The 25,757-nt window shown below is 45.8% G+C and overlaps 1 protein-coding gene across 4 annotated transcripts in view; it reads left to right on the top strand.

The window, feature by feature from the left end:
* The window catches only part of CYFIP2 (cytoplasmic FMR1 interacting protein 2), a 125,201-nt gene that overhangs the window by 13,743 nt on the left and 85,701 nt on the right, over positions 1–25,757 (top strand). For all 4 annotated transcript variants that reach the window (XM_046666411.1, XM_046666410.1, XM_046666409.1 and 1 more), the window contains 9 exons: positions 6,191–6,330; positions 7,829–7,918; positions 11,780–11,857; positions 13,376–13,477; positions 16,952–17,133; positions 18,916–19,012; positions 20,362–20,490; positions 23,124–23,228; positions 25,358–25,449. In XM_046666411.1, the coding sequence (XP_046522367.1) occupies positions 6,214–6,330; positions 7,829–7,918; positions 11,780–11,857; positions 13,376–13,477; positions 16,952–17,133; positions 18,916–19,012; positions 20,362–20,490; positions 23,124–23,228; positions 25,358–25,449 (992 nt within the window). In that variant the 5' untranslated portion in view covers positions 6,191–6,213. The remainder of the gene's footprint in view (positions 1–6,190; positions 6,331–7,828; positions 7,919–11,779; positions 11,858–13,375; positions 13,478–16,951; positions 17,134–18,915; positions 19,013–20,361; positions 20,491–23,123; positions 23,229–25,357; positions 25,450–25,757) is intronic.

Raw genomic sequence — 25,757 nt, 5'->3', positions numbered from 1 at the left:
TGTATGCCTTAATGTTATATTATCCTCAAAATAAATCACTGAGGACAGGGACTGTCATTAATTATATAAGGAAACTGAGGCTCCGAGAGGTTAAGTAATATGCTGATGAGTGGCAGTAAGTGGGAGCTGATGGATCTGAACACCTAGCTCAAGCTTAACCTCTATACTTAACCTAGCATTCTACTTCACTAAAACTATCTTACTTTTATTTATTTTCCTTCTAGAAAGTCAGATAGAAAATGACAGTGCAAATCCTTTGATTACAGAGTAGCAGGCTTTAGAGTATGGGTAGTCAGAACCTGCATTCCCAAATCCAGGTGCTCCTGGCACCCATCCTGCATTTGTGCCCCCCCCCACCGACACACATGCACACAAATTGCCTGTGAGCCCAGTGTTATTACTTCTCAGTGAAGTCAGGCCACTGAGTTTGAGTTTGTTATAAAGACACTGAATTTAAATATGCCTTGAATGTCCCACATTGAGAGGCTGCAGCTGGGTCTGGTAAATGACGCTCCCAGAACACTGTTAATTTTTAAATATTTCATTGATTTCTCTTCCAAAGTGACAGAATGGCCACGTGCTCATAGACTGAATATAAAGAATTCTTCTCATGTAGAAGATTGCATAACAGGCAGGACATTCGGGCCAGAAAAGGACTTATTTTCATGTACACCTCTGTTAAAATTTCCAGAATGTTTTTTTCTTTCTGATTGATGTGGAGTTGGCAGTGACTTCCAGCACTTGAGTTAAAAATGCCTGATTTCCTTCTCCCTTAGGCAGTGAATGATCTACAAACACAGAAATCCATTAGAGAAGCTGTATTTACAAGGAGAATGGAAAGGTTGCATTAACAAAAATAAACACTCCTAATTTACTAGCTTTTAGCTATTTACGTATTGATTCTCTGGAGGAAGTACAGGAGTATTGTTATGGAAAAGGGGGGAACCTTAAGGGTTATTCTGGTAAATGAGTACTTTGAAGTCTGCGAAGCCCAGAAGAAACCCAGGTTACAGGAGAATGGAGAAGGGAAAGGCCATGTCAAGTAGGAGTGAGGGAAGACAGACTAGACCTGGGAGTGTGTATACTGAGCTGGGGGTTTCATGGAAAATTTCAAACATATATAAAATTAGATAGAAAAAAATGTAGTAAATTCTTACGTAAGCATCACACAGCGTTAACAATTATTAACTCATGGCTGACTTTGTTCTATTTCTCACTCTTCTCCCATCCAGTATTATGTGGAAGGAAACCCCTGTATCATCTTCTCCGTATTTTAGTAGGTATTTCTAGAAGATCAGGACTCTTTTTAAAACATAACCTCGATATCATTATCACACCTTTTCCTTAATATTATCAAATATCCTGTCAGCATCAGATTTTCCAATTTTCTTGTAAGGGTTATAATGTTATTTTTGTGGTGGTTTGTTGAAATAGGATCCAAATAAGGTTGACACATTACAATAGTTTGTCTCTTAGAGTCTGTAGCTTCCCCTCTTCTCTCTTTTTTTCCCTTGCAGTTTATTTGTGGAAGGCACTAAGTCGTTTGTCCAGCAGTTTCCCATGGATGGTATTTTGCTGATTCCATCACTGTGGTGTATTTTAACACGTTCTTCTGTCCTCTGTATTTCCTGTATCAAAGGCTCAATTAGATTCGAGTGTTTTGTTTTGGGTCCGGCATTCTTCATAAGGTGATGGTGTGTTTTTCCATTGGGAGACACATAATGTCTCATTGTCTTTCATTTAGTGATGTTGTTACCGCCCAAGTGGGCTTGTCTGCCCACCACAAGACATGCCACTAGTCAGGAGGCAAGGTGGTAGGAGAGAAAGGACTTTATTACAGCTTGCTAGCAAGAGGGAAGATGGCCGACTCATGTCCAAAAGAACCGTCTCTCAGAACAAAGCCTAACAGGCCAGTTATGTACGGGGCTGGTCTCCAGGTGGGGGAGGTGGCTGGCCTCTGGGTGGGGCAGACATCTGGTCCCAGTTCCTGAGAGTCGTTTGTTATACTGGATATGCATCAGAGAATGGAGCAACGGACCTTATACCCTGATCTTTCAGTTGTCATTGATGATGGCTATCAGCATGGGCTCTCTGCCTGGGGATCATCATATTCCTAAGGAACTTGAAATAACAAAAGTTATCATCTTAAAGCAGCTGGGAGGGGGCACAAAATCTATAGAACATGTCTGGGCTAGTTAGTCAGAGGTCATTTAAAGTTACAATATGTTTTTCCTTTCTACAATATGGCTTCTCTTATGTCAACCTTGTGTTGAGCGGGTATCAATGTTAGCAGCCATTGATGATCAGTGCCTACATCTGTTTTTTCATTAGGGATTGGAAAATAGGAATGTTTTAATTCTGTCTATTTCTGGTAGAAAAAAATATTTTTATAGAAAGAACCGTCCCTGTCTTCTGCAGTTTGGTTATCCAGCACTACAGTTTGTATAGGAAAAACAGGTTAAATGTTTGCTTTCCTTTTATTTACTGATTTTCAACATAAAAGTTGGTTCACAGGCATCCTGCAATAGTAACAAAGTGATAAAGACCATGTTTTTATTGTGTCTTTATGATCTCGTGGATTTACACATATTTGATACTGTTTCAAGTGCATTGAGTTGTAATTGGTGCTCCCATTGCCCCATCTTTTGGGAGCAGAAACTACCTCATGTTGCTTTCCTGGATCCCTTTGCCACATCCCCCCCGGTAGTCAGCTGCTTCTAGGCCTTTAATCTTAGAGGGCAAACCTAGTTCTAACCCCAGCTCCACCACCTGCCAGCACTTGACCTTGTGAAATTACTCAAATTCTGAGCTTCTGTTTGCTCATCTGTAAAGTGGGAAAACGGTCAGCTCTCCGTATCCACAGGTTCCACATCCACAGATTCAACCAGCCGTAGATTGAAAGGACTACAATAGTTCCATCTGTATTGAAACTGTACAGACTTTTGTTTTCTTGTCATTATTCCCTAAGCAATACAGTATAACTACTATTTACATAGTATTTACGTTGTAATAGGTATTGTAAGTAATCTAGAGATGATTTAAAGCATACAGGAGTATGTGTGTAGGTTATATGCAAATACTGTGCCGTTTTATATAAGCGACTTGAGCATCACCGGATTTTGGTATCTGCATCCCCTACCAATACTGAGGGAGGACTGTTGTCATACTGCCTTTCATTAGGTTGACGCAAGATCAAAATAGTTGAGTACTGGGGCCGGCCTGGGGGCTTAGTGGTTAAGTTCACTCATTCCACTTCGGCAGCCCAGGGTTTGCAAGTTTGGATCCCAAGTGTGGACCTGTGCATCGCTCATCAACCCATGCTGGCGGTATCCCATATACAAAATAGTGGAAGATGGGTACAGGTGTTAGCTCAGGGCTAATCATCCTCGGCAAAAAGAGGAAGGTTGGCAATGGATATTGATGTTAGCACGGGGCCGATCTTCCTCACCAAAAAGAAAAGTCAAGTACTTGACAGAGTGTCTGACACAGAGTAAGGGCTAGAAAATGTTAGTTTTATTATTATTATTACATTTGAATTAAGAGAATTGTTAGGGCTTTGGAGCTTATAGATTGTTATGCTGTGTAAAGTCATTAACCCCTCCTGCAAAACAGACTCAATAGAAAACAAGACAGTCTTTTCCATGGATTGGCAAATGGTTTTGCTGTAGCACTGAATGCCACACTTAGAATTCAGAGGAGAGGAGAGAGAAGAGGAAGAAGCATAGGTGTGGAGAGGGCCTGAAACCACCCCCTGAGGCCAGGTGCCTGCAGAGGGCGGAGGGGGATGTCACTTCGGAGCTCCCCGTGCCCTCATTGGATGTGGCCGTTGCCATTGCCATGGTGCGTGACAGGGAGTGAGCTGACTAGTGAAGTGTGAGGCGCAGTGTGAAGCTCAGCCCCGGCTGCCCTCCCAACCGTGGGCCTGAAGGAGACGCCAGTTCGGGGACAGCATGCGGTGGGTGCACTGCAGCTCTTTCAGCCCTTCGCAGCCCCGGACCCAGTTCTCGTGTTGGAGGCCCTTTTCTGCCCTGGTCTCTGATGCCACATTTCCTAAGGAGCAAGGCAAATTCTCTGACATTCCTTGACTCCAGCCCTTAAGCTGGTCTCACCCCTCCCTGGGCCTGGGTGTGGGGAGGGCGGGCTCTCTGAGGAGCTCAGTGGGCCTTCTCGGTGTTGCCCTCATTCAAATGTGCTGAAGGGTTAGCTTATTATTAATCTTCTTGTAAAACTCAGGTTTTAGATTTTTGCTCATTTAGTCTGCTGTTTGTTTTGTTTTTTGCTTCATTTATTTCTGCTTCTGTAGTTATCAGTTCCTGCGTTCTCATTTCTTTGGGTTGATTTTTATTCTTTTTTTTTTTTTTAAGATTGGCATTTGAGCTAATAACTGTTGCCAATCTTCTTTTTTTTTTTTTCCTTCTCCCCAAAGCCCCCCAGTACATAGTTGTATATTCTAGTTGTGAGTGCCTCTGGTTGTGCTATGTGGGCCACCACCTCAGCGTGGCCTGACGAGCAGTGCCATGTCTGCACCCAGGATCCAAAGTGGCAAAACCCTGGGCCACCTAAGCAGAGTGCGCGAATTTAACCACTCGGCCACAGGGCCGGCCCCTGATTTTTATTCTTTCTTTAAATTTTTTCTTTCAGGGAAAGATTCACCCTGAACTAACATCTTTTTTTTTTTTTTCCCAAAGCCCCCCAGTACATAGTTGTATGTGCTAGTTGTAGGTCGTTCTAGTTCTTCTGTGTGAGCCACTACCACAGCATGGCAGCTGATGGACTGGTGATGTGACTCCACAATTGGGAAGCAAACCAGGGCCACCGAAGCAGTGAGCACCAAGCTTTAACCACTAGGCCATCAGGACTGGCTCTCTTTAGATTTTTGAGTGGAAAATTCGGTTCACTTAGTTCCGCTTTCTTATTTTCTACTACATGCATTTAACATGTTTATTCATGCTCTCTCTCTTTCAGTTCTAAATATTTTATAATTTATATTTGAATTCCTCCTTGTGAATAACCTTGAAGTGTGTTTTTGTAAGTTTTCATAGGTATGAGGTTTTTTTGCTATAATTTGCATTATTGATTTCTAATTTTATTACACTGTAATCAGTGAATGTGACTTCTGGGAGGTCAAATTTGGGGAAACTTGTGAGAACCTATTTTGTGGCCTAAATTATAATGTTTTTATCAATGTTTCATGTATGCTTAAAAAAGGAGTATTCTGGGGCCAGCTCTGGTGGCCTAGTGGTTAAGTTTGGTGCACTCTGCTTCGGTGGCCTGAGTTTGGTTCCTGGTCATGGATCTGCACTGTTCTGTTAGTGGCCATGCTATGCTGGGAGCCCACGTAAAAAATAGAGGAAGATTGGCATGGATGTTAGCTCAGGACAAATCTTCCTCAGCAGAAAAAAAAAAGTAATTCTATTTGCTAGGTGCTGAGTTCTTAAAATAGCAATTAGCTTAAGTTGGCTGAGTATGCTGATCAAATCCTCTTCAGCTTCACTACCTGGCAAAGTTCTCATGAAAGCCACTGCACTCTGCCAGCATCTGAGACACAAAAATGTCCTTTTAGGGCTGATTTGTTTGGTGCACCTCACAAAACATATCCAGGCCAAGGAAGACAGAGACTTTTCCATCTTTGCAAATAAGATTAAATTTGCTGGAGTCTGAATTCTTTTGGTCGCAGTTTAATTAGCTTGTAAAACCTAGGCTCTGCTTTCAAGTTGATAATCTTGGCTGCCCCAATCATGGATATTTGTGCAGTACAATAATTTGAGTGGAACTGATAAGTATCCTCATGCAGAACAAAAATTGGGGGCTGACCATTGCCCATGTCCGAGCTTCAGGCATTATTTGAAGTCCTTTGCGCTTGGTCATTGTGGTTGCATGGGTGTCACATAATTTCTCTGAGCCTTGTTTCTTCATCAGTTATGTGGATATAACACCATCTGCTGTGTTGATCAGAGGGTTGTGGTGAGGCTCAGTCGAGACAATAGACATAAAAAAGTACTTTGTAAACTGTAAAGAGATCCTCAGCTATCAGGTGCAGGTTGAGGGCACCACGTGAAGAAGCAAGTGGAAGTGGTCTCAATGCATATGAACTCCTTTTATTTTTCGGAAGAAGGCTGGACAGGGTGAGGTTGAGAGAAATGGTCAGGTCCCTGGAACTCTCCATTGTCCTTCTCTTCCTTTCCCTCAGTGCAAAATACAGAAACCGCAGCCATGACCACCCACGTCACCCTGGAAGATGCCCTGTCCAACGTGGACCTGCTGGAAGAGCTGCCCCTCCCTGACCAGCAGCCATGCATCGAGCCCCCACCTTCCTCCATCATGTACCAGGTAAATTCTCCCAGAGTACTGGGCATGAGGGGGTTCAGGAGCTCTGGGGACCCCCTAGGAGGGTTTGCCTTGAAGGCGGAGGGACGTGGGAGGTGTGCATCTAGAAGGTGAGAGGTCGTGAGCTGATGGAGTCCCTGCGCACTGGTGGAGCTGAGAGTAAGGAATAGATTAGCTAGTAGATGGACACCAGGGCTATTTCTCTTCCCCAGGGAAGGCTTGTTGATCTGCTCTGACCCCAAATACCTTCCCAGCTGTTCTTGCTGCGGCACCAACCAAGGTTTGGGCAGCTCTGACCTCATGAAATAAATATTGCAATTTAGAAACCCCTAGAGCCTGCCTGGGTAATTACTTCTCCTTCATGTATGTGTGAAGAGCTCTGTAACTCCCCACAGCAGCTGATGGCTCAGGGAAGCCGTCCCGGTTGTTTGCTTTTGCTGAGAGAGGAGAGCTTGTGATAAACCACAATCGGTTTGCTCAAACTGTGATCCCACCAGGTCCTGGTAGGAAGGACATCGGTGCAGCTGGAGTCCACCTTGCAAATAGCCCCTTGTCTGGGTGTGCCGGGCGCCTATGCCATGCTAGGAAAGAATAAGTTAATTTGAGATTTTTAGCTGTATTTGACCTTTTGAAAGTTCTTGGACTGCTAAATGAGACTAAATATAAATAGATAATATGTTTTTAATTTCATTCAATGGTTAGATTTATTAAGCATATGCCTGAAGTTTCAACTCATATACTTGGTTTATTCGCATTTTCTAACTCAGATTAAGTATTTAAATTATGTAAATATCTTTTATTACAAGCAATACAGAAAAGTTTAACAGAAAAATTTCCCTGTAACTACACCTATATATAAACATACACATCTTTTTACCATATTTTTTTTTTTACCAAAAGGGAATCATACTATATATACTGTATATATTACTCTATGATTTGGTTTTTTTTTAACTTAAAATTTGTTATGGATATTTTTCCATGATAACTCTACAATGCTGTCACATTATTTTTAACTACCACATAGTGCTTATGAGTCCATTGTATGGATATACTGTTATTTATTTAGCCTTTCACTGTTAGTGGGAATTTGGATGGTTCCCAGTTTTTTCTATCACAAAAAAATGCTGCAGTTATTATCCTTGTATATGTGTGTCTGCACCCTCAGGTGAGTGTTTTTGCAACTGCTGGATGAAGGCAATACACATCTTAACTTTTCACAGCTATTTGGGCTTCTATAGTGTCAGCATTTACTTCTGAGGCTCGCTGCATGAACCTGATTAACCACCGGTGAGAAGCAGATTCGGGCCCTGTCTATAGCCAGCTCCTGCCCAGCGTGATTCAGAGTGGGCTTTCTTGGGGGGAAGATGAGAGCGTGATGTGGAGATAGGTTTCCATAGAGAACTTGTGGCATTTGTTGGCAGCTGTTGTTGCCTGGATACCCAGCCACTTTGAACCTGTTTTCCAACAACCAAGAGTTCCTGTCCTCTCATTCCCACAGGCTAACTTTGACACAAACTTCGAGGACAGGAATGCATTTGTCACAGGCATTGCAAGGTACATTGAGCAGGCTACGGTCCACTCCAGCATGGTAAGTCTCTGTGACCCTCATGGACAGATGCGCTCCCTGCCAGGGCAGGAGGGGCTGTGGGCAGCTTCTCATACCAGGGGCATGTGCTCTCCTATTCCAGGAAGCCCCTACCTCAGTCAGAGCTGTCTCCTTAAGCCCATTCTCATACCCTGCCCCATCCCTTCTCAGTGCCTCAGGGCATACTGTTCCGTGCATGGGAGAAATATGAAAAGAACTCTGCTTGGGTAGTAAGTTTCATTTGTTAGTTATGTGTAGAATTAGTTGTAAGGAGGAGTGAATGAGGTGAATAAATTGGTTGAGATCATTAACGTTATCTACACTGGAGATATTAGAGGCATTGGCGTGGCGGATGGCTAAGAGGATATGAATATGAGAGACCCTGGAGGTTAGCTCTGCCTGGCTTAGCAATCAGCTGGATGCTGGAGCTGAGGGAGCGGGACCTACACTGACTGCCGTTTCCTAGATTTACCAGGTCAGGGGCAGCAGTAGGGAAGTCAGAAGAAGGGGCTATTTCAGAGATGGATTGTATTAGTTTCTTATTGCTGCTGTAAGAGATTATCACAAACTTAGCGCCTAAGACAACACAAATTGATCTGCTTACAGTTCTTTCGGTCAGAGGACTGACATGGGTCTTCCAAGCTTAAAATCAAGGTGTCCACAGGGCTACATTCCTTCTGGAGGCTCCAGAGGAGAATGTTTCTTTGCTTTTTCCAGCTTCTAGGGGCTGCCCACATTCTTTGGCTCAGCCCCCCTTCCAGCCAGCAATCACATCACTCCAATCTCTGCCTCCATCCTCACATCTCCTTCTCTGACCCTCCTGCCTCCCTCTTTCACTTATTAGGACCCTTGTCATTACATTGGGTCCACCAGATAATCCAGGATAGCCTCCCCACCTCAAGGTTCCTGACTTAATTACATCCGCAAAGTCTCTTTTGCCATGTAAGATACTATATTCACAGGTCCTGGGGATTGGGATATGGACATCTTTATTCTGCCAACACAGGGGTAGTGTTGACATGGTTTTGGATAGGATCAAGAATAGGGTGTACTGTTGACATTCGTGGATGATGCCAAAACGTCACTTCACTCAACAATTTCCACCTTGTACCTTGCTCAGTCTTTCTCTAGAGGAGCTGATCAGCAGCAAAGTAGCTTATTAGATGCTCATCTTCTTGTATTTCTTCCTGCCCGTACTTGGGCAAGGTGAATCTCTCAAAGGGCAGCATAGCCAGACAAGGAGGAGAAAGTGTGTAAACCACATAATTGACCAGCTACGGCAAACCGTCAAGGGTTCTTTGCTGAAAGTGAGATGGGAGCTGAGTGTCCAAAGTAAGTGCTGAGGGATACAATCTGTCACTACCAGCCCTGAAATTAGAGCTGAATTCGCATTGGGTTTAAGTCATGGACTTACAGACTCTTATAAATGTAAAGGACCTTGGAGATCCTTAGTCCTGCAGCTGTCAACCTAGGCTGTGCATCAGAATCACATGGAGATGCCTGGACCTCTCCCGCAGGGATAATGATTGACGTCCAGTGGGGCACAGCCTGAGCATGAGGAGTTTCCAAAGTTCCCCAGGTGACTGTTGTGCAGCCAGTGTTGAGAACCAGTGATAAAAAGAGCCTCTTTACCTCGAAATGAGAAAAACCATGACATTTTCAAGGTAAAAGTGGAGCCCAAGCAGAGCCAGGAACAGCACTCAGTCTCCAGCGGCCCTACAGAGGCTCTTTCCACCCACTGTCCTGACCTCTATGTTCCAGGCGTACTTATGCAACAAACTGGTTGATGGTCACCTAACTGTCCATAGGGCAGAGGCCACATCATTCCTGTTCACCACCCTATTCCTAGCATGTAGCACAGAGCCTGGGACCCATGAGTGCTCAGTAAAACCTTCATTGAATGAGTGAGTTGGAATACACCTACTGGTGGGCAGTTTGGTGCTAATAAGTAGACACCTGTTCCCTGTGTTACTGTCACTTCCCTTTTTTGGCACGTGCTCTGAAGCAGTGGCAGCAGGAGACCCACAGGCTTGATCTTGGTTCTCTCTGGTCTCAAGGACAACATGTTACTGATTTCAAAAGTCCTCTAAATTAAGAATTGAAAGTGTGACTCATCATTTTGAAAGTGTGACATTTGCTGTTGAAAACAAAACTATAAAAAATAATAAACTCCAAACTGAATCTGATCATGTGCTAGGACGACATTATGAAATAGGTATGATATGTGGAATAAAAGATAAGTCAGTCAATGTTCATTTTTGTATCGATAGAAACATTTATAAAAGAGACGGTCTAGTAATACTCTTTTTTCTTGTAGTTGGTGAGATATACGTCGTATAACATAAAATTCAGCAGTTAAAGTGTACAATTTACTCTTTTTTAATATATTCACAATGTTATACAACCATCACCACTAATTTCTATCACTACAAAAAGGAACCCCAAACCCATTAGCAGTCACTCCCAGTTCCTCTCTGCACCCATCTCCTGGCAAACCCTGATCTACTTTCTGTTTCTATGGATTTATCTGTTCTGAACATTTCATCTAAGTCAGTCATACAATGTTGGCCTTTTTTGTCTGACTTCTTTCACTTAGCACGTTTTCAGAGTTCATCCATGTTGTAGCATGTGTCACTACTTCATTCCTTTTTATAGATGAATACTATTCCACTGTATGGATACACCACATTTTATTTACCATTCATTGGTTGATGCACATTTGAGTTGTTTCCACTTTTTGGCTATTTGAATAATAATGCTGTGAACAAGTGTGCACGTTTCTGTGTGCACGTATGTTTTCATTTCTCTTGAGTTTATACCTAGGAGTGGAATTGCTGGCTCATATGGTAACTCTGCGTTTAACTTTTTGAGAAACTGCCAGCCTGTCTTTCTTGGTAATAATACTCTTAACTCCCTTTGCAGATTACCTAGTGTGCGTGCATGTGTATGTATATTCCATTTAATTCTCATAAAATTCTCTGAGGTTGTTATTGTCATCGTCATTTCACAGATGACCAAATGGAGAATTTTAGGTTAAGTGACTTCCTGAAGGCCAAAGGGCTAAATGATGAAGCTGGGATATGAGCCCACATATTTGGACCCTGAGTTTAGGGCTCTTTCCACAGTAGCGCTTACTAGGTGAGGTGAGTCATCACTGTAGTTTTCAGATTTATTTTTCATGCCGTTGTGGGTTTTACCGTCTGCTCTATATTATTTTTAAAAATCGATCTCAATCATTTTTCTGCTTATGAAATAGTAACATGGGTTCTTAGAAAAGTGCAAACATTATAGTATTGTATGGTATGAAAAGTGAAAGCCTCTATTTATCCAGCCCCATGGAGAGCTTGCTATTCATAGCTTGGTATATATTCCACCAAAATATTTTTCAATACTCAATAATATGCTCTCATAATTATTACTTTTTGTTTGTTTTTTTTTAACCTCTCTGCTATATATGCTGTTTTGCTACGTGCTTATTTTCTTGCTATCAGTATATCTGGGAGAACTTTTGCTGTTGGAACAAATAGATCTGCCTTCTTCTTTCTAAGGTGGCCATCCAGTTTTCAAAAATGTGGCCTGCTTGTAGAGCCCTTAGGTGTCTGATGAGGATAATTAGGCCAGAGCCTCTTAAATGTATTATGCACCTGGGAGTATGAGTCATGGGGGAATTGTATTGAAATGCAGATTCTGATTCCATAGGCCCAGGGAGGGGCCTGAGATTCTGCATTTCTCATAAGCCTCCAGGTGATGTCGATGCTGCTGGTCCACAGACCACACTGTGAGTAGTAAGGATTTGGGGCGGCTGTTGAGAAGCCTTGTGGCACCAGCAAAGTTTCTCCCTGCTGAGAGTGTTTTGCTTTTCAGAATGAAATGCTGGAGGAAGGGCACGAGTATGCCGTCATGCTGTACACCTGGCGTAGCTGTTCCCGGGCCATCCCCCAGGTGAGACCGTCCTTGCCGAGTGGCACTCCTGCCCCTCCAGAGTGCTACCACCCTCCACCACACCCCCCTCCAGATTGCTGGTCTCCTCTAGGTGGCAGGGAGTGAGGCAGGGTCTCTTATCCAAGGGGACACGCTGAAGACATTCAGAGAGCTTCCCATAAAACTGACAACAACTTAAAAAAAAATTTGTTCAATATATTTCATTTCAAAAGTGGTATATGCTAACTGTACAGCACCCAAACCATGGCAGGAAGGTATAAAGTAAAAAGATATCCACACCTCCTCAGCCCACCACCCAAACTCACCTCCCACCAAAGCGTAGTCACTGTGGACACTTCGCTGCATATTCATCTGGATCTTTTTCATTTAATATCATGAATATTCCTGTGAATATTATTTTGTAAATTATCATTTACAAACGTGTATTGTTTCTTGTTTATATTATTCTACCAGTTACTTTTTTCCTCTTAATTCTTTGTTACTGACTTTTTTCATGTTGATACACACAGATATTATATTTACCATCATTATCATCATCATATAATTTGTGGGTCCCATTGTAACAATCAACAAACCACACGTATGTAAAGTAAGCAGCAGCTATTCCTCTCCCTTCGTCCAATCCCAGCCCCGAGAGGTAATCACTTATTAACTGTTTGGTTTGCACTGTTTCGGATTTTCTATGCCTGTATTATATATGGACACACAAACACACACACTTTTGTTTAACAAAAATGGGATTAAATTACACTTACTGTCCTGCAACTGTCCGTTAATGGTAGCCGTCTTTCCATGTCAGTTCACGTAGATCTGTCTCCTTCCTTCTATCAGTTACATAATGATATTGCATGAATGCATCATATTTTATCCGTTTAATCATCAATGGATGGATATTTAGCTCATTGCTACCATTTTAAGAATTTCTAAACAACAGTGTGAAGAACGTCCTTGTGTCACCCTTGGCTCACTCTTCAGTTTGGGCCGAGCTATTGGCAGTCTTGGGTGTGCATGCTGTGAACCCATCTGCCACATGATTCTGATGTGTTGAAAACCACTGGGCAGAGAAAATGGGTTTCTTGATGGGCCCAAATATGGCCAGGGGGCTTTGCCCCAGGTGCATCTGGAGCAATGGACAGAGTGTTTTTCTCTGTTTAGCGTCCAGTGGGACTGCACTGGAGTAGGAGTGGGGATAAGTCCAAAGGAGGGAGACCTTGCAGATCAGTGTGGATGTGTGTACAGCTCATGGTGAGGGCACAGAAGAGATGGAAGGAGAGAAGGGTTCTCTTCTTGGGACCTGCTGGTTTCTTTCCTGCAGCCAATGTCTGGGAAGCAGTTCTGCCCCCAGTCAGACCTGTCAGACAGGGCTATCCCAGCCTCCTCTTGCTAGGGTGACCATATCTTTTATCATCCTAGATGAGGTGCATTCAAGAGTGAGAAAGGGCTCTATTAGTAAGACAATAGGGGTGAACCAGGACTGCCTGGGCAAACCAGGATGTATGAAACCCCCTCTCCCCACAGGTGAAATGCAACGAGCAGCCTAACCGAGTGGAGATCTATGAGAAGACAGTGGAGGTGCTGGAGCCAGAGGTGACCAAGCTCATGAAGTTCATGTACTTTCAGGTGAGGGTTCAGAGGTGGATCTGGATCAGGAGACTTGAGAAGGCCCCCTGCTCTTCTAGACACCGGGGTCTGGATTTTTGTGCCATGTTATTTATTCATTCAGCAAATACTTTGGGAGCCCCCAACACACCCGTGGGTGAGCAAGACAGACAAGCCCCCTCTCTCCATGTAATTTACATCCTAGTGAGCATATGAGTGTGTTTTGGGTGGGAAGAGAGACTGACAATAAACAGTACACAACACTTTTCAGGGCATACTAAGTGCTGTGAGTAAAATTTTGAAAAACTCTGGGATAGAAGGTGTCTGTGACGTGGGTGTAGCTTTAGGGATGGCCTCTCAGAAGGTGGCATTTGAACTGAGATCCATATGGTGAGAAAGAGGCTGGTGTCTGATGACCTGGAGGAAGAGGGTTTCAGGCAGAAGGAACTGCAAAGGCAAAGGCCCTGAGGCCTGAAGGACTTGACGTGTTTAAGAAATAGGATGAAACCAAAGAGGCTGCAGAGTGAGAAGCGGGTGTGATACCAGGTGAGGTCGGGGAGGTAGACAGGGACCGGATCATATAGGGCACTGTAAGCCATGAAGAGAATATGTGGATTTTATTCAAGCACCGTAGAAGCCCCTGGAGGTTTCTAGTGACATGATCTGATTTGAGGCTTTACAACAACGTTCTGGCCACTGTGTGGCAAATGGAAAATGGGGGCAGTACAGGTATGGAAGGTGGGAGGGGAGAAGAGTGCCAGCAGGGAGACCAGCTGGCAAGCCAGGGAGAGTGATCATTTAAAGGAGGACAAGAGAAAAGAGAGCCAAGGGCTTCCATGAATGAAAGGTAAGAGGGCAAGCTAGTTAAACAGAAGTGACAGAGGACAAATAAGGCAAACAGGTTGATTATTATGGTTATGTTGGAAGCTGTTCAGGAGTTCAGGTTGAACATTCTAAAACCAGTCTGCACCCTGGGGTGGGAGTCATGCCACATACCTGCCCTCCACATGCTCCAGTGAAGAGCTGAGCTTCGTAAGTAGGCTTGCAAACACTGGTCGGATGTCCGCCCTGTTCCCAGCTCGGTGCTGGCCTCCTGGGGGCAGGAGATGGGAATGTCTGGGGAAGGTGCTATGCATGCAGCCCAGGGCAGTAACGCTGGCTGCGGAGGCAGAGGAACCCAAAGGTCGGCCACATCTGACTGTGTGCCTGTGAGTTAGCATCTCTGACACCTTCAGTTTTCGCATCTTGGAAATAATGCCTAGTTCACCAGTTTGCAGTGAGGATAAATGAGGTCACGGGCCCAGTATAGCCCTTGTTACAGTCAGTTTAACAAACCACAGCTGCTGTTATTAGCCTCCTGGACCTGCCTTCAGGGAGCCTTCAGTCTCTTTGGGACGGCAGGTCCAAGAGAGAAAAACTATCTAGAAACTAAGTGCTAAACTGAGGGCCTCCTGACAAGAGATGTTTACGGAAGGGAGGATCTGGAATAATCTGGAACTACACTGTCCAATACAGTAGCCATTAGCCACACGTGGCTGTTTACATTAATTAAGATGAAATAAAATTTAAAATTCAGTTTGTCAGTTGTACCAGCCATTTCAGGCGCTCAGAAGCCACGCAGTAGATGAGTAACTATTGTATTGGGCAGTGCAGATATGGAACATTTCTATCATCTCAGAAAGTTTTATTGGACTTAGACTCTGGAAGGAGAAAGTGTGGCTTGGTCTGGTCTTTGAAGGAGAGAAATGTCTGGCTGGTAGCGTATCCCAGGCCCCTGGAGAGAAGCTCATACGTAAGGAGTCATTTCTCTCTCTCCCCCTCACTCCTCTTCCTCCTCCTCTTCCTGCTTTCTCTGGATTATTGCAGTAGCCTTGTTTTGTTGTTGTCGTTCAACTGCTTTTTTTTGGTAACACGTTTATTGAGATATAATTCATATACCATGCAATTCACCTATTTAAAGTGGACAATTCAGTAGCTTTTAGTAAGTTCACAGAATTGTGCATCTATCACTACAACCAACTTTAGAACATCTTCATCACCAAAGAAAAGAAGGCCTGTACCCTTTATCTGTCACCCCATTATAGCTCCATCTTTCCTCTCCCCCACAGCCTACGTAACCACTAATCTACTTTCTGTCTCTATGGATTTGTCTATTCTGGGCACTTCATATAAATGGAATCATACAACATGTGGCCTTTTGTGGCTGGCCTCTTTCACTTAGCATCATGTTTTCAAGGTTCATGTGTTTTGGAGTATGTATCAATACTTCATTTGTTTTTATGGATGACTGCTATTCCATTGTACGAATACACCGCATTTTATGTATTCATTCATCAGTTGATAGACATTGGGGTTGTCTCCACTTTGGGCCTACTATGAACGGTGCTGCTATGAACATTTACGTATAAGTTTTTATGTGGACACAGGTTTTCATTTCTTTTGGGAGGATGCCCAGGAGTGGAATTTCTGGGTCATGTGGCAACTCTACCTTTAAGTGCAGTAATGTCTCAGCTGTTCTCTCCGCTTCCATCTTTGCTCTCTGTGGTCTCTTCTCACCACAGCAGCCACTGTGACCCTTTTAAAATATAATTCAGACCACCTTATCCTATTTCAGAACCCTCCTACATCCCCTCTACTTGCTTAGTTGTTGAAGCCCAAGCCCTCACAATGGCCTGCAAGAGCCAGTGGCCCCAGCCTCCCTCTGACCCTGTTTCTGGTTCCTTCCTTATGCTCATTCCATTTCAGTCACTTTCCTACCTCAGGGCCTTTGCACTGGCCCTTCACACTGCCTGGAATACACTTCCCTCAGTTATCCCATCTCTCTCTTCTCCTCTTTCAAACTCTTTTCCTGAAGGTCACTTCTTGGTGATTTCTTCTCTGATCTTCTTCCTACTAAAATGTACAGCTCCTCCCGCCCTCCCTCTCCCCCCGATCCCCCGCTTTACTGTCTCCAGAGCACATATCATAATCTAACATAGAGAATTTGTTTATTTTGTTTTCTGTCTTCCCTCACTAGAGTATAAGCTCCTTAGAGTTGAGATTTTTTTTTTTCCATTTTGTTCCCTGCTTTACCCCAATGCCTAGAACAGTGCCTGGCACGTCATAGGTGCTCAGTAGATACTATTTATTGGATGAATGAGCCTGTTCCTCTGAATGTCTCTTTCACTCTCCATTTCTACCCCCTTATTTTCCAATGCCCGATATTGTCCTAGGCACTGGGATACAAACATGCCTAAGACATAGGCTGCTCAGCAGAGTTGCAGTGAATGAGTGAGTTCGTTTGATTCACTTGGGGGCAGGTGCCAGGCTTCCCTCTAGAAATCAGGTTTGGATGTAGGGCCTCCTCTGAGAAAGACCTCCTGGCAGATCTGCCTCTCTCTGAATGCCCAGGCTTCCCCTAGGGCCCAGGGAGCCTTGACCCTGCTCCCCAGCATGTAGTGCAGGGAGCTGCCCACCAGCCTACCCTGTCCTTACTCACCGCCCCTCTGCCTGCAGCGCAAAGCCATCGAGCGGTTCTGCAGCGAGGTGAAGCGGCTGTGCCACGCCGAGCGGAGGAAGGACTTTGTCTCCGAGGCCTACCTCCTGACCCTGGGCAAGTTCATCAACATGTTCGCTGTCTTGGACGAGCTGAAGAATATGAAGTGCAGCGTCAAGAACGACCACTCTGCCTACAAGAGGTCAGGGCCCCCTCCCCAATCCCCTCCTCCTGCGTAGCCAGCCCAGGGAAGGAAGAGGATGGAACCCTTCCAATGGGTGCCTTCGCCGGCACCAACTGGCCATTCCTCGAACACGGCGCGGTTGGGCCTGAATCTCTTTTCACGGTTTGAGGAATAAGATGCAGAGCTGAACCTTTGGAGAATGGGGTCTTTGCAGGGTTTTCTGTCTCAACATGGAATCCTCATTTCCCCCACCCATGGAGCAGCACATTCTCTGTTGCCCCATTCAATACGGGACCAGTAAGATAATCATAAAATGGTCACATTACTCATTTCCTGCAAGAATCAGAAAGCCAATTCCAACTGCTTATGTAAAAGAAGGAACTGGATTGGCTCCCAGAACTGAGAAGCCCCTGTGTACCTGGATCCAGGTCCTCAGATGTCGTTGGCCTGGTTCCCTGTGTCACTCAGCTCGACTTTCCTCAGTATCAGCCTCATTCTCAGGCACGCTCGTGCCCTGGGGTGGCCCCCAGCAGCTTTGAGCTTCCCTCCGGCCAGTGTAGCAAGCCCAGCTTGAAAGGAAGGAAAGGATGCTCCCCTTGCAAATACTTTTGCAAAAGTCCCAAGGAGGGTTGTCATTGCTCCAGCTCTGCTCAGTGTTAACCCTTCCCTCAGTCACTTTGGGGATTGGGGTGCTCTGATTGGAGCACCCCCAGGTGCTCACCCTTGGGGTCAGTGTCAGCTCACAAAAAAGAAGGACTGAGAGTGGGGGAGGGGGTCATTCCTCTCCAGAAATTAGGATACAGCCACCTAAACTGGGGGGAGGGCAGTCAAAAGCAACAGATATCCTTTATCTTGTTGAGCTCAGATGAGCTCTGAAGTGTCTGGACATATCTCGTGGGAAGGACTTTTTGGTGTCACTGATGAAGAGGGCCCCTCCTCCTTGAACCACATCCTCCAGGGGCTCCCAAGTAACTGGAGAAAGCAGACAACAGACTGATTTGCAAAATTTTATCCTCCTGAGTGAACTGTGAAGCCTAGGGATGCCCAGCAGCCAGAGCGCCATCTCAAGTCTGACCCAGAAATGGCAGCCTCCACCAAGATTTCATAGATAGCTCGGACTACATCTTGCCCTAGTCTCTCCCCATTTTGGTCAACTCCTCCCATTGTGGTCCCAACCGACATGCCCTGTGGACCGGCTAGGGTCATGAGCAGGGCAGCTGTCTTGTCTGTGTTTCACAGTCTGTCATGACACCAGCTGCACCAACAACAGCTTAGGCTCGAAAAGTCCGGGGCACTGTGTTTTTCTCCCTTTAAGTTCTGCGAGTTCCTGACACCCATCATCCCTTCACCTGTTATCCTGTTAAGTTCGGTGGACTTCTGTTTTCCATACAATGCTTTGCTTTAGAAACTTTGAGATTTTCCTGTAAATAACAGAATGCTCAACAAAACAGAACATCCTGCCTGCGAGTCTTCTCTGTGACCACCGTGCAGTGTCACTGGAGGTCACTGTGAGGCACAAGGATGGTTGCTGGGATGCTAGCTGCCCTTACACTTTCTGAGTTGGAGCTTCAGTGCGTTCTTGCCTCTTTATTTCAAGTACCCTTATCAGAAGGGTGTAAACAGCTCTGAAGGATGTGACCCCAGAACACTCTCCTTTGACGTCAGAGTCACCTGTGATATTCAGCGCTCGTTAACCCCTGGGGGACAGCATAACTCTGGGTTAGGTGGGAGTGGGAGCCCACGAGGCCTGGTTTAGGCTGGCTGTGCTTGAGCATCTTCTCTGCAACACCTGTATTTCAGGGCGGCACAGTTCCTGAGGAAGATGGCGGACCCCCAGTCTATCCAGGAGTCACAGAACCTTTCCATGTTCCTGGCCAACCACAACAGGATCACCCAGGTGATGGCAGACTCCTTGTTAGTCCTGGCCTGGCATCCAGGATCACAGGCAGGGGCCTAAAGACTGGGTGGACCATGAGCAGAGGAGCTCAGTCCAGATCGTCCATCCCCACGGCCTACTGGACACTTAAGCTGTAGACTTAAGTTTCTCCTCCAACCACAGACTTCCCTTTCACCCTTTCCGCATTTTGTTCTCTGAAAGCCTTCCCAGCCAGTGTTCTGCCCCTGCGCCAGTGGAGCTGGAGAGAGCATGGGTTCTGGAGTTAGATGGTCTTGATTTCTAATCCTACAGCCCCCACTGATCCACTGTGAGACCTCAGGCAAGGTCTAAGCCTCAGTTTCCTCATCAGTAATATGGGGCCATTATTTTGAGAATATTAATGAGAATCCAGCGCACAGGACTGTTGTGAGAAATAAAGGAGATACTATAAATAAAAGCTCTTAGCATGCAGAGCCTGACAAATGGTTAGGACATAAGAAGATGTAGCTATTATGACTGCCACTGCTTTGCCAAGGCACCCCCACTCAGCTGTGGCTCCCACGCTCTGCCTGACTTAACCATGACCTGTCTTGCTCATCCAGCAGTTCAACCTAAACAGGCACCAGCAAGAGTGTCAGCAGGACCCAGGCCAAAACTGAGAGGGCCCTCCATCTTCGAAGGGTTTTCAGGCCCAGATCTCTCTCAGGGATGCTGCTGGCTTCACGGGGCCCCTCCTGCTCTTGGTTACGTGCAGAAGGCTGCTCAGTGTTGAGGCGCCAGGTTGCTTTCCTGTGCACACAGCCCCATGTTGCCTGTGGAGACCTCCTTGCTAGTGTCTTCCACTGGATACCCTGCATGGGCTCCGTTTGTCCCTTTGGAGAGAAAGGGCCTGAGGTGGAGACCTCAGACCCTTCTCTTGTGGGAAATGTTTCTGTACTGCTGTGTCCTGCCAGGAGGGGGACACCTGCCAGCCCAGCTCTCCTCCACTGGGCTGGATCTTCTCGCCATTGTCTGAGGAGACCTCATGGCTAAGTCCGCACCCTCAAAACTAAGCCAAGATTACTACAGGCCTATTTCTGTAAAGCTGAACTGCTTTTCAGCTCAGCCCAAGAAAGTACTTACTAACCATCAGAAGTGCCAGCAAATAAAATGGAGGGCCCCAAGTGGAGAGAGTTCCATGCCATGCAGATGTGCAGGAGCTGTGACCAACCACTGTGGGGACATTAGGAGAGGATGCAGGGTCCCCCAACCTGGGGCAGTCAGTGGGCCATGCACTGCCACCGCCGCCCAGCAGTGGGCCTTCTGTGTTGCGTTGGTGTGGGTGAGGAGGATGCAGGAGGGGGCTAACAGAGCGGGGTGCTGCTGTTTAGTGTCTCCATCAGCAACTGGAAGTGATCCCGGGCTATGAGGAGCTGCTGGCCGACATCGTCAACATCTGCGTGGATTACTACGAGAACAAGATGTACCTGACCCCCAGTGAGAAGCACATGCTCCTCAAGGTACAGCTCCCGCCGTCACACACCCAGCACCTGGGCTTGCCCTCTAACTTCCTTCTTATTTAAAATCCTTTTTAAAATGTAGTATTTATTTTTTCTTACTTAAACACTGATACAGCTCTTACTGCACATAGTTTTGTAACCTGATTTTTTTCCTTTAATGTGTCATATGCACCCTTCCGTATGTCATTAAGGATATTTCTGCAATGTAACTTTTAATGGCTGCCGAGGATTCCATTGTCTGGGGACACTGTTATTGAACAAATCCCCTGTCATTGGATATTTGTTTACTAAACTGCATTGAACACTCTTGTAGCACAGTCTTTGTGTACATACGCTTGTCAGGTCAGAGTTCTTGGAGGGGAAATTGCCAACTCAGAGGGAAGGTAAAATCTTCCAGCTTTTGCTCTGTTTTGCCAAAACGGTCACATTTGTTTCATTAGTTTACAAGTTTCATTTTTAAATTATCAAGTAATATTTATTATTAATATTATCATTAATATATTATATTTTTATTTTATTATATACTGTCATATCATATATTATTTTGTTATTAACTTGTAATTATTAATATAAATTATTATTTATTATTGTAGAAAATCTGGAATATACAGAAGGGCACAAAAAATTTTAATCTCTCACAATCTCTCCATCCAGAGATAACACTTTTAGCATGTTGACGTATTTCCTTCTAGTTTTTCTAAGCTTGTATATTTTCAACATATGCAATATACATAGATTATGTGTGTTTGTAATTTTTATCCCATTTAGTAAATGTATTTGGAATATTATGCAGCCAGTAAGTAATGTCCTAGGGATGAGCTTTCATTTCTGTAGCTGTTCTTCTATTGTTAGCTGCTTAGGCTGTTTCTGATTTCTCTGAAAGCAATAGCATGGAAACAAGCAGCCTCTCCATGTTCGTTATACATGCTGCCTAGCCCCTTGTGATTCTTTCTTCCCCAGAACCTCACCTTTCAAGGTCCTCCTGGTAGTTCACTTTTTCCTCCTCCTCCATGTCACTCTTGCTGTTCTAAGAATCCAGCCCTGTTGGTGTTCCCTTCGTCACGGTTTCCATAGCACCTCGAGAAGTTTGCAGGACAGGACGGCTTTGTGGCTTGTTCGTTCTGGCTTCCTCTGCACAGAGATCCAGAGAAGTCGCCCACAGTCCGGTGGCCCCTCTTGCCGAGTGCTATCCTGGGCAGTTACTGCAGCTCTGCTCAGACTTGCTGCTTCTACAAACTAGGTTGCTAATTCTAGTCCACTAAGCGCTCTTAGATGCTGCCATCAAATTCTCAGGCCCTCATTTTCTCTCACCTGCCTTTAATCCTTCCACATGTCAGCTTCCCAGCCTTCTTCCTTCTCTCAGTCTGGTCGCCAACAGTTTTGCTTTTCACGGGTCTCTGCAGTTTGTGTTAGTGAACTCTGGTGCCACCAGGCGGCGCCATTCACCCGTAGTGGAAAATTCTGGCAGAACCACAAAATGCAGCTAAGGGGGAAGCAACTTTAAGAGTCCTCTCATCCCCTCCCTTACGTGACTTACCCACAGTCACACAGCACCTGTGAGCCAAGAGAAGCTGCTTGTAGCCTGGTTATTCAGACCCCCTTCAGGCTTGCTGTATGTACATTTGACAGAAAGAGCAAAACAAGCCAGCATTCAGAAAACTGTTAATGGGCTGGAATATCAAGTGTTGGCCTGTCAGCCTGCTTGTAGAGCATTGTCAGGTAAAACTGTGTTACTTTTTTTAATGAAGTCACCAATGGCTCCTTAGGAATCTTTACATTCTTATAGTTTCCTTGGGGAAAGAGATGAATGTTTCACATTCATTCAACATTTAGCAGGTTTTCATCAAGTGCCTGTGACTGCTAGACCCCAGGGATGCAACAATGAGCAAGATTCATTCCTTTGTCTCAAGAAGCCTCTTGAGTTCATAAACATTGTTGTCATTTGGGTCCGGGTTCAGATCCGTCTCTGCAAATTACTAGCTGTGTGACCTTCGCATGCTGCCTAACCTCTCTGCGTCTCCAATTCCTCATCTATAGAATAAGGTTATTTGTGTAGAACTTGACAATTGTTGTGAGAATTAAGGACAATGCCTGTTAAAAGCCCTAAGCACAGACTCTGGCCCATAGTAAGGACTCAAGTAGTGGCCACTATCACAATTTACTAAAGGGCTGTCTGCATTTCTTAACAGAAATCAAATTTCTTGTTGAAGGGAGACCTATGTGTCCTTTATTTGAAGATGCGTGGGTTTTTATAACAGAACGCGTCTGTCTTGGGGCTGGCCTGGTGATGTAGTGGTTAGGTTTGCGCACTTTGCTTCAGCAGCTCAGGGTTCACAGGTTCGAATCCTGGGTGCGGACCTAGCCCTGCTCATCAAACCACACTGTGGTGGCATCCCATGTAAAATAGAGGAGGATTGGCACAGATGTTAGCTCAGTGACAATCTTCCTCAAGCAAAAAGGAAGATTGGCAACAGATGTTAGCTCAAGGCCAATCTTCCTCACAAGAAGAAAGAAAGAAAGAATGTCTCTCTACAAGGTGTGTGCATGTCCACATGCACAGACCTACTGTTTTTGATTTTGTAACTTTTCCAGTGGATGTGACTTTCTTCTGTGCTTGCCCCTTCTCACTCCAGGTAATGGGTTTTGGTCTCTACCTGATGGATGGAAATGTCAGTAACATTTACAAACTGGATGCCAAGAAGAGAATCAACCTCAGCAAAATTGATAAGTTCTTTAAGGTCAGCGCCTGAAGCTGGGACCAGGCAGGGCGCCCGGGGGTGGTCTCTCTGGGGAAAGGAATGAAATTAGCCAGCAAGCAGTGGGGCCTGTTGATTGCACTGTAGCTCTAAAGACCAGGAGAGGAGGAGGAGAAAGAATGACAGGGCCTCCAGCTGCCCTTGGCAGGGGAATCTACACGATAGAAGGCTGATTCCGAAAGTCAGACACTTCCCAGCCTCAGGATTCAGCTGGGATTCAGCCAGGAGGCCTTATGATTCTTCCCATAGTGCTTTTTCCCATTCCTGAAATCCCTTGCCTTCTAAAGAAAGGAGTGCATCCCAGAAGACAGCGCCTGCTTTAATTTTTAATATAAATCAGAAGTCACAGAAGCAGGAGTTAAAGACTGGATTTTAAATGGATTCACATTTGCGAAAAGCTGAGGCCCCCTCGGCTGCCCCTGCCTCTGGGCCGAATGCCTTATCAGCGTCCATCACACACTCTGTCCATTCCAGTGCCTCAGAGATGGGATCTTCTGGCCCCAAGTCTTTAAAAATAAAACCTTATGGATAGATTAAGCCTTTGAGGTTTTTGCAAAGGGATTTCCTATTTGCAATTGAATTCCATGTTGTCAGTTTGTTCCAGCGTTGGGCGCTTCAGGCAGGGAGTGGAGCCTCAGGTCAAACATGGAAAAGCCAGGCCTACCATGCAGAGCAGAACCCCTCGGCGGTGTGGCGTAGAGGGGATACAGGCTGGGCCAGGGTCCCCCGACTGTTCGAGAGCGAGGGGAAAATAAGTCACCAGAAGGCATCCTGTGGCTTAGCTTGGTTTCTTTTCGAGGCTAGAACTTTCACTTATCTCTGGAGCTGCCCGGAATGAAAACAGGGCTTGTCTCACGAGACCCTTAGAAAACCTGCCTCTGCCCGAAGTCAGCGTGGATGAGATGGTGGTGGGGTGGGGGAACTCCACCTCGCTCACACGGGCTGGGTTTTAGGCTGGCTCTGCCTCTTAATAGCTGGATGACTTTGAGAAAGTTACAAAACCTCTCTGAAACTGAGTTCCCCAGCCTGAAAAAATATGAATGCTAAGAGTGTCTCCTTCGTAGGGTTCCCTGGAGGATTCGGTAGGATTCCGTAGGTGAGTCAGAGCCCTGGGTTGTAATGCTGGCTCCTTGACTGTTCTGACTTTGTAGGAAAAAAATCCCTTAAGCTGCCTAAGCTTCAATTTGTTCATCTGTGAAATGGGGATGATAATAGTACTGACCTCACAGGGTTATTGTATGGACTGTTTCTTGTTTTGTTTAATGCAGTGTTTTTTAGAACTGTTTTAGGTTCATAGTGAAATCGAGCAGAAAGTACAGCGATTCCCCGTATACCCCCTGCCCCTCCTCATGCACAGCCCCTCCCATTATTAAAATCCCCCAGTGGAGTGGTACATTGTTAAATCGAGGACCCCACATTGATAACATCATAACCACCCGAAGTCTGTAGTTTACATTAGGGTCCCTCTTGGTGTACATTCTTTGTGTTTTGACAACTGCAGAACATGCATCCACCCTGATGCTATCGTACAGAAGTTTCACTACCCTAAAAATCCTGGTTTTGAAGCGCTTGGCACAGTGCCTAGTGCATCAGCAGCAGACGGTAATCCCGGCCTCCCCTCCACTTGACCTGGCCTTCCGATGAGAGTCGTCTGCCCTCTTGTGTTAGGTGATATGGCTCCAATTACTTCACACTGTGGAGTTTCTCAGGAAGGCCACACCCTGCCATCCGCATCCGGGTACTCACTCCTAGTCCGATGTTTGAAGCAGCAAGAGTCCTCTAACCAGAGGAAAATTGGAGCAGAAAGGACCCTACCTGAGGAGCAGGCCATCTGGTCCTCATCCTTCATCTGTTCTGCCCGCTGGGTGACCTTAGACAAGTCACTTTGCCCCTCTGGGCTCAGTTGCTAGAACATAGGGTTGGTTTGAGGCAGGGGAGGACCTGTATACTGACTGGGGCTCTTTTTGGTCCCAGGGTCCCACGGTAGCATCATGGGAAGCAGAAACTAGGGATTGGCCCAGAGGCACATGGAAGCCAGCCTGGCCTGGTGCAAGGCAGCCCCGGCCCCTCCCTCCCTCAGCGTCTCACGCCTGTGTTTGCTTCCTTTGCAGCAGCTGCAGGTGGTGCCCCTTTTCGGCGACATGCAGATAGAGCTGGCCAGATACATTAAGACCAGTGCTCACTATGAAGAGAACAAGTCCAAGTGAGTGCCTGCCATAATGTCTCTCGGCTCCTGTGAGGATGCCCAGCCCGGGCAGGGGGCGAGGGGCCACTTCAGCCCCTCCTCCCTCCCCAGAGCCCTGGACAAGTGGATCCCATCGGAACTCTGCAGGGGGGCCATGGAGGGCACTCTGAGCCTGGTTGTATCCGCCCTTTGCTGCCGGGGTTCAAAAGGGCTCAGAGCGCAGCCACCCGCCCCTCCTGTCCCAGCGTGGAGCTACGCCCCACCGTGGCTGGCTGGAGTCCTCCTCTGCTCGAGAAGGGGGAGGAATGGCTGGCCCTCGAGGTCAG

Source organism: Equus quagga, chromosome 7 (assembly GCF_021613505.1).
Source record: "Equus quagga isolate Etosha38 chromosome 7, UCLA_HA_Equagga_1.0, whole genome shotgun sequence".
Classification (NCBI taxonomy): Eukaryota; Metazoa; Chordata; class Mammalia; order Perissodactyla; family Equidae; genus Equus; species Equus quagga.
This window is presented reverse-complemented; position numbering and strand designations above follow the sequence as displayed.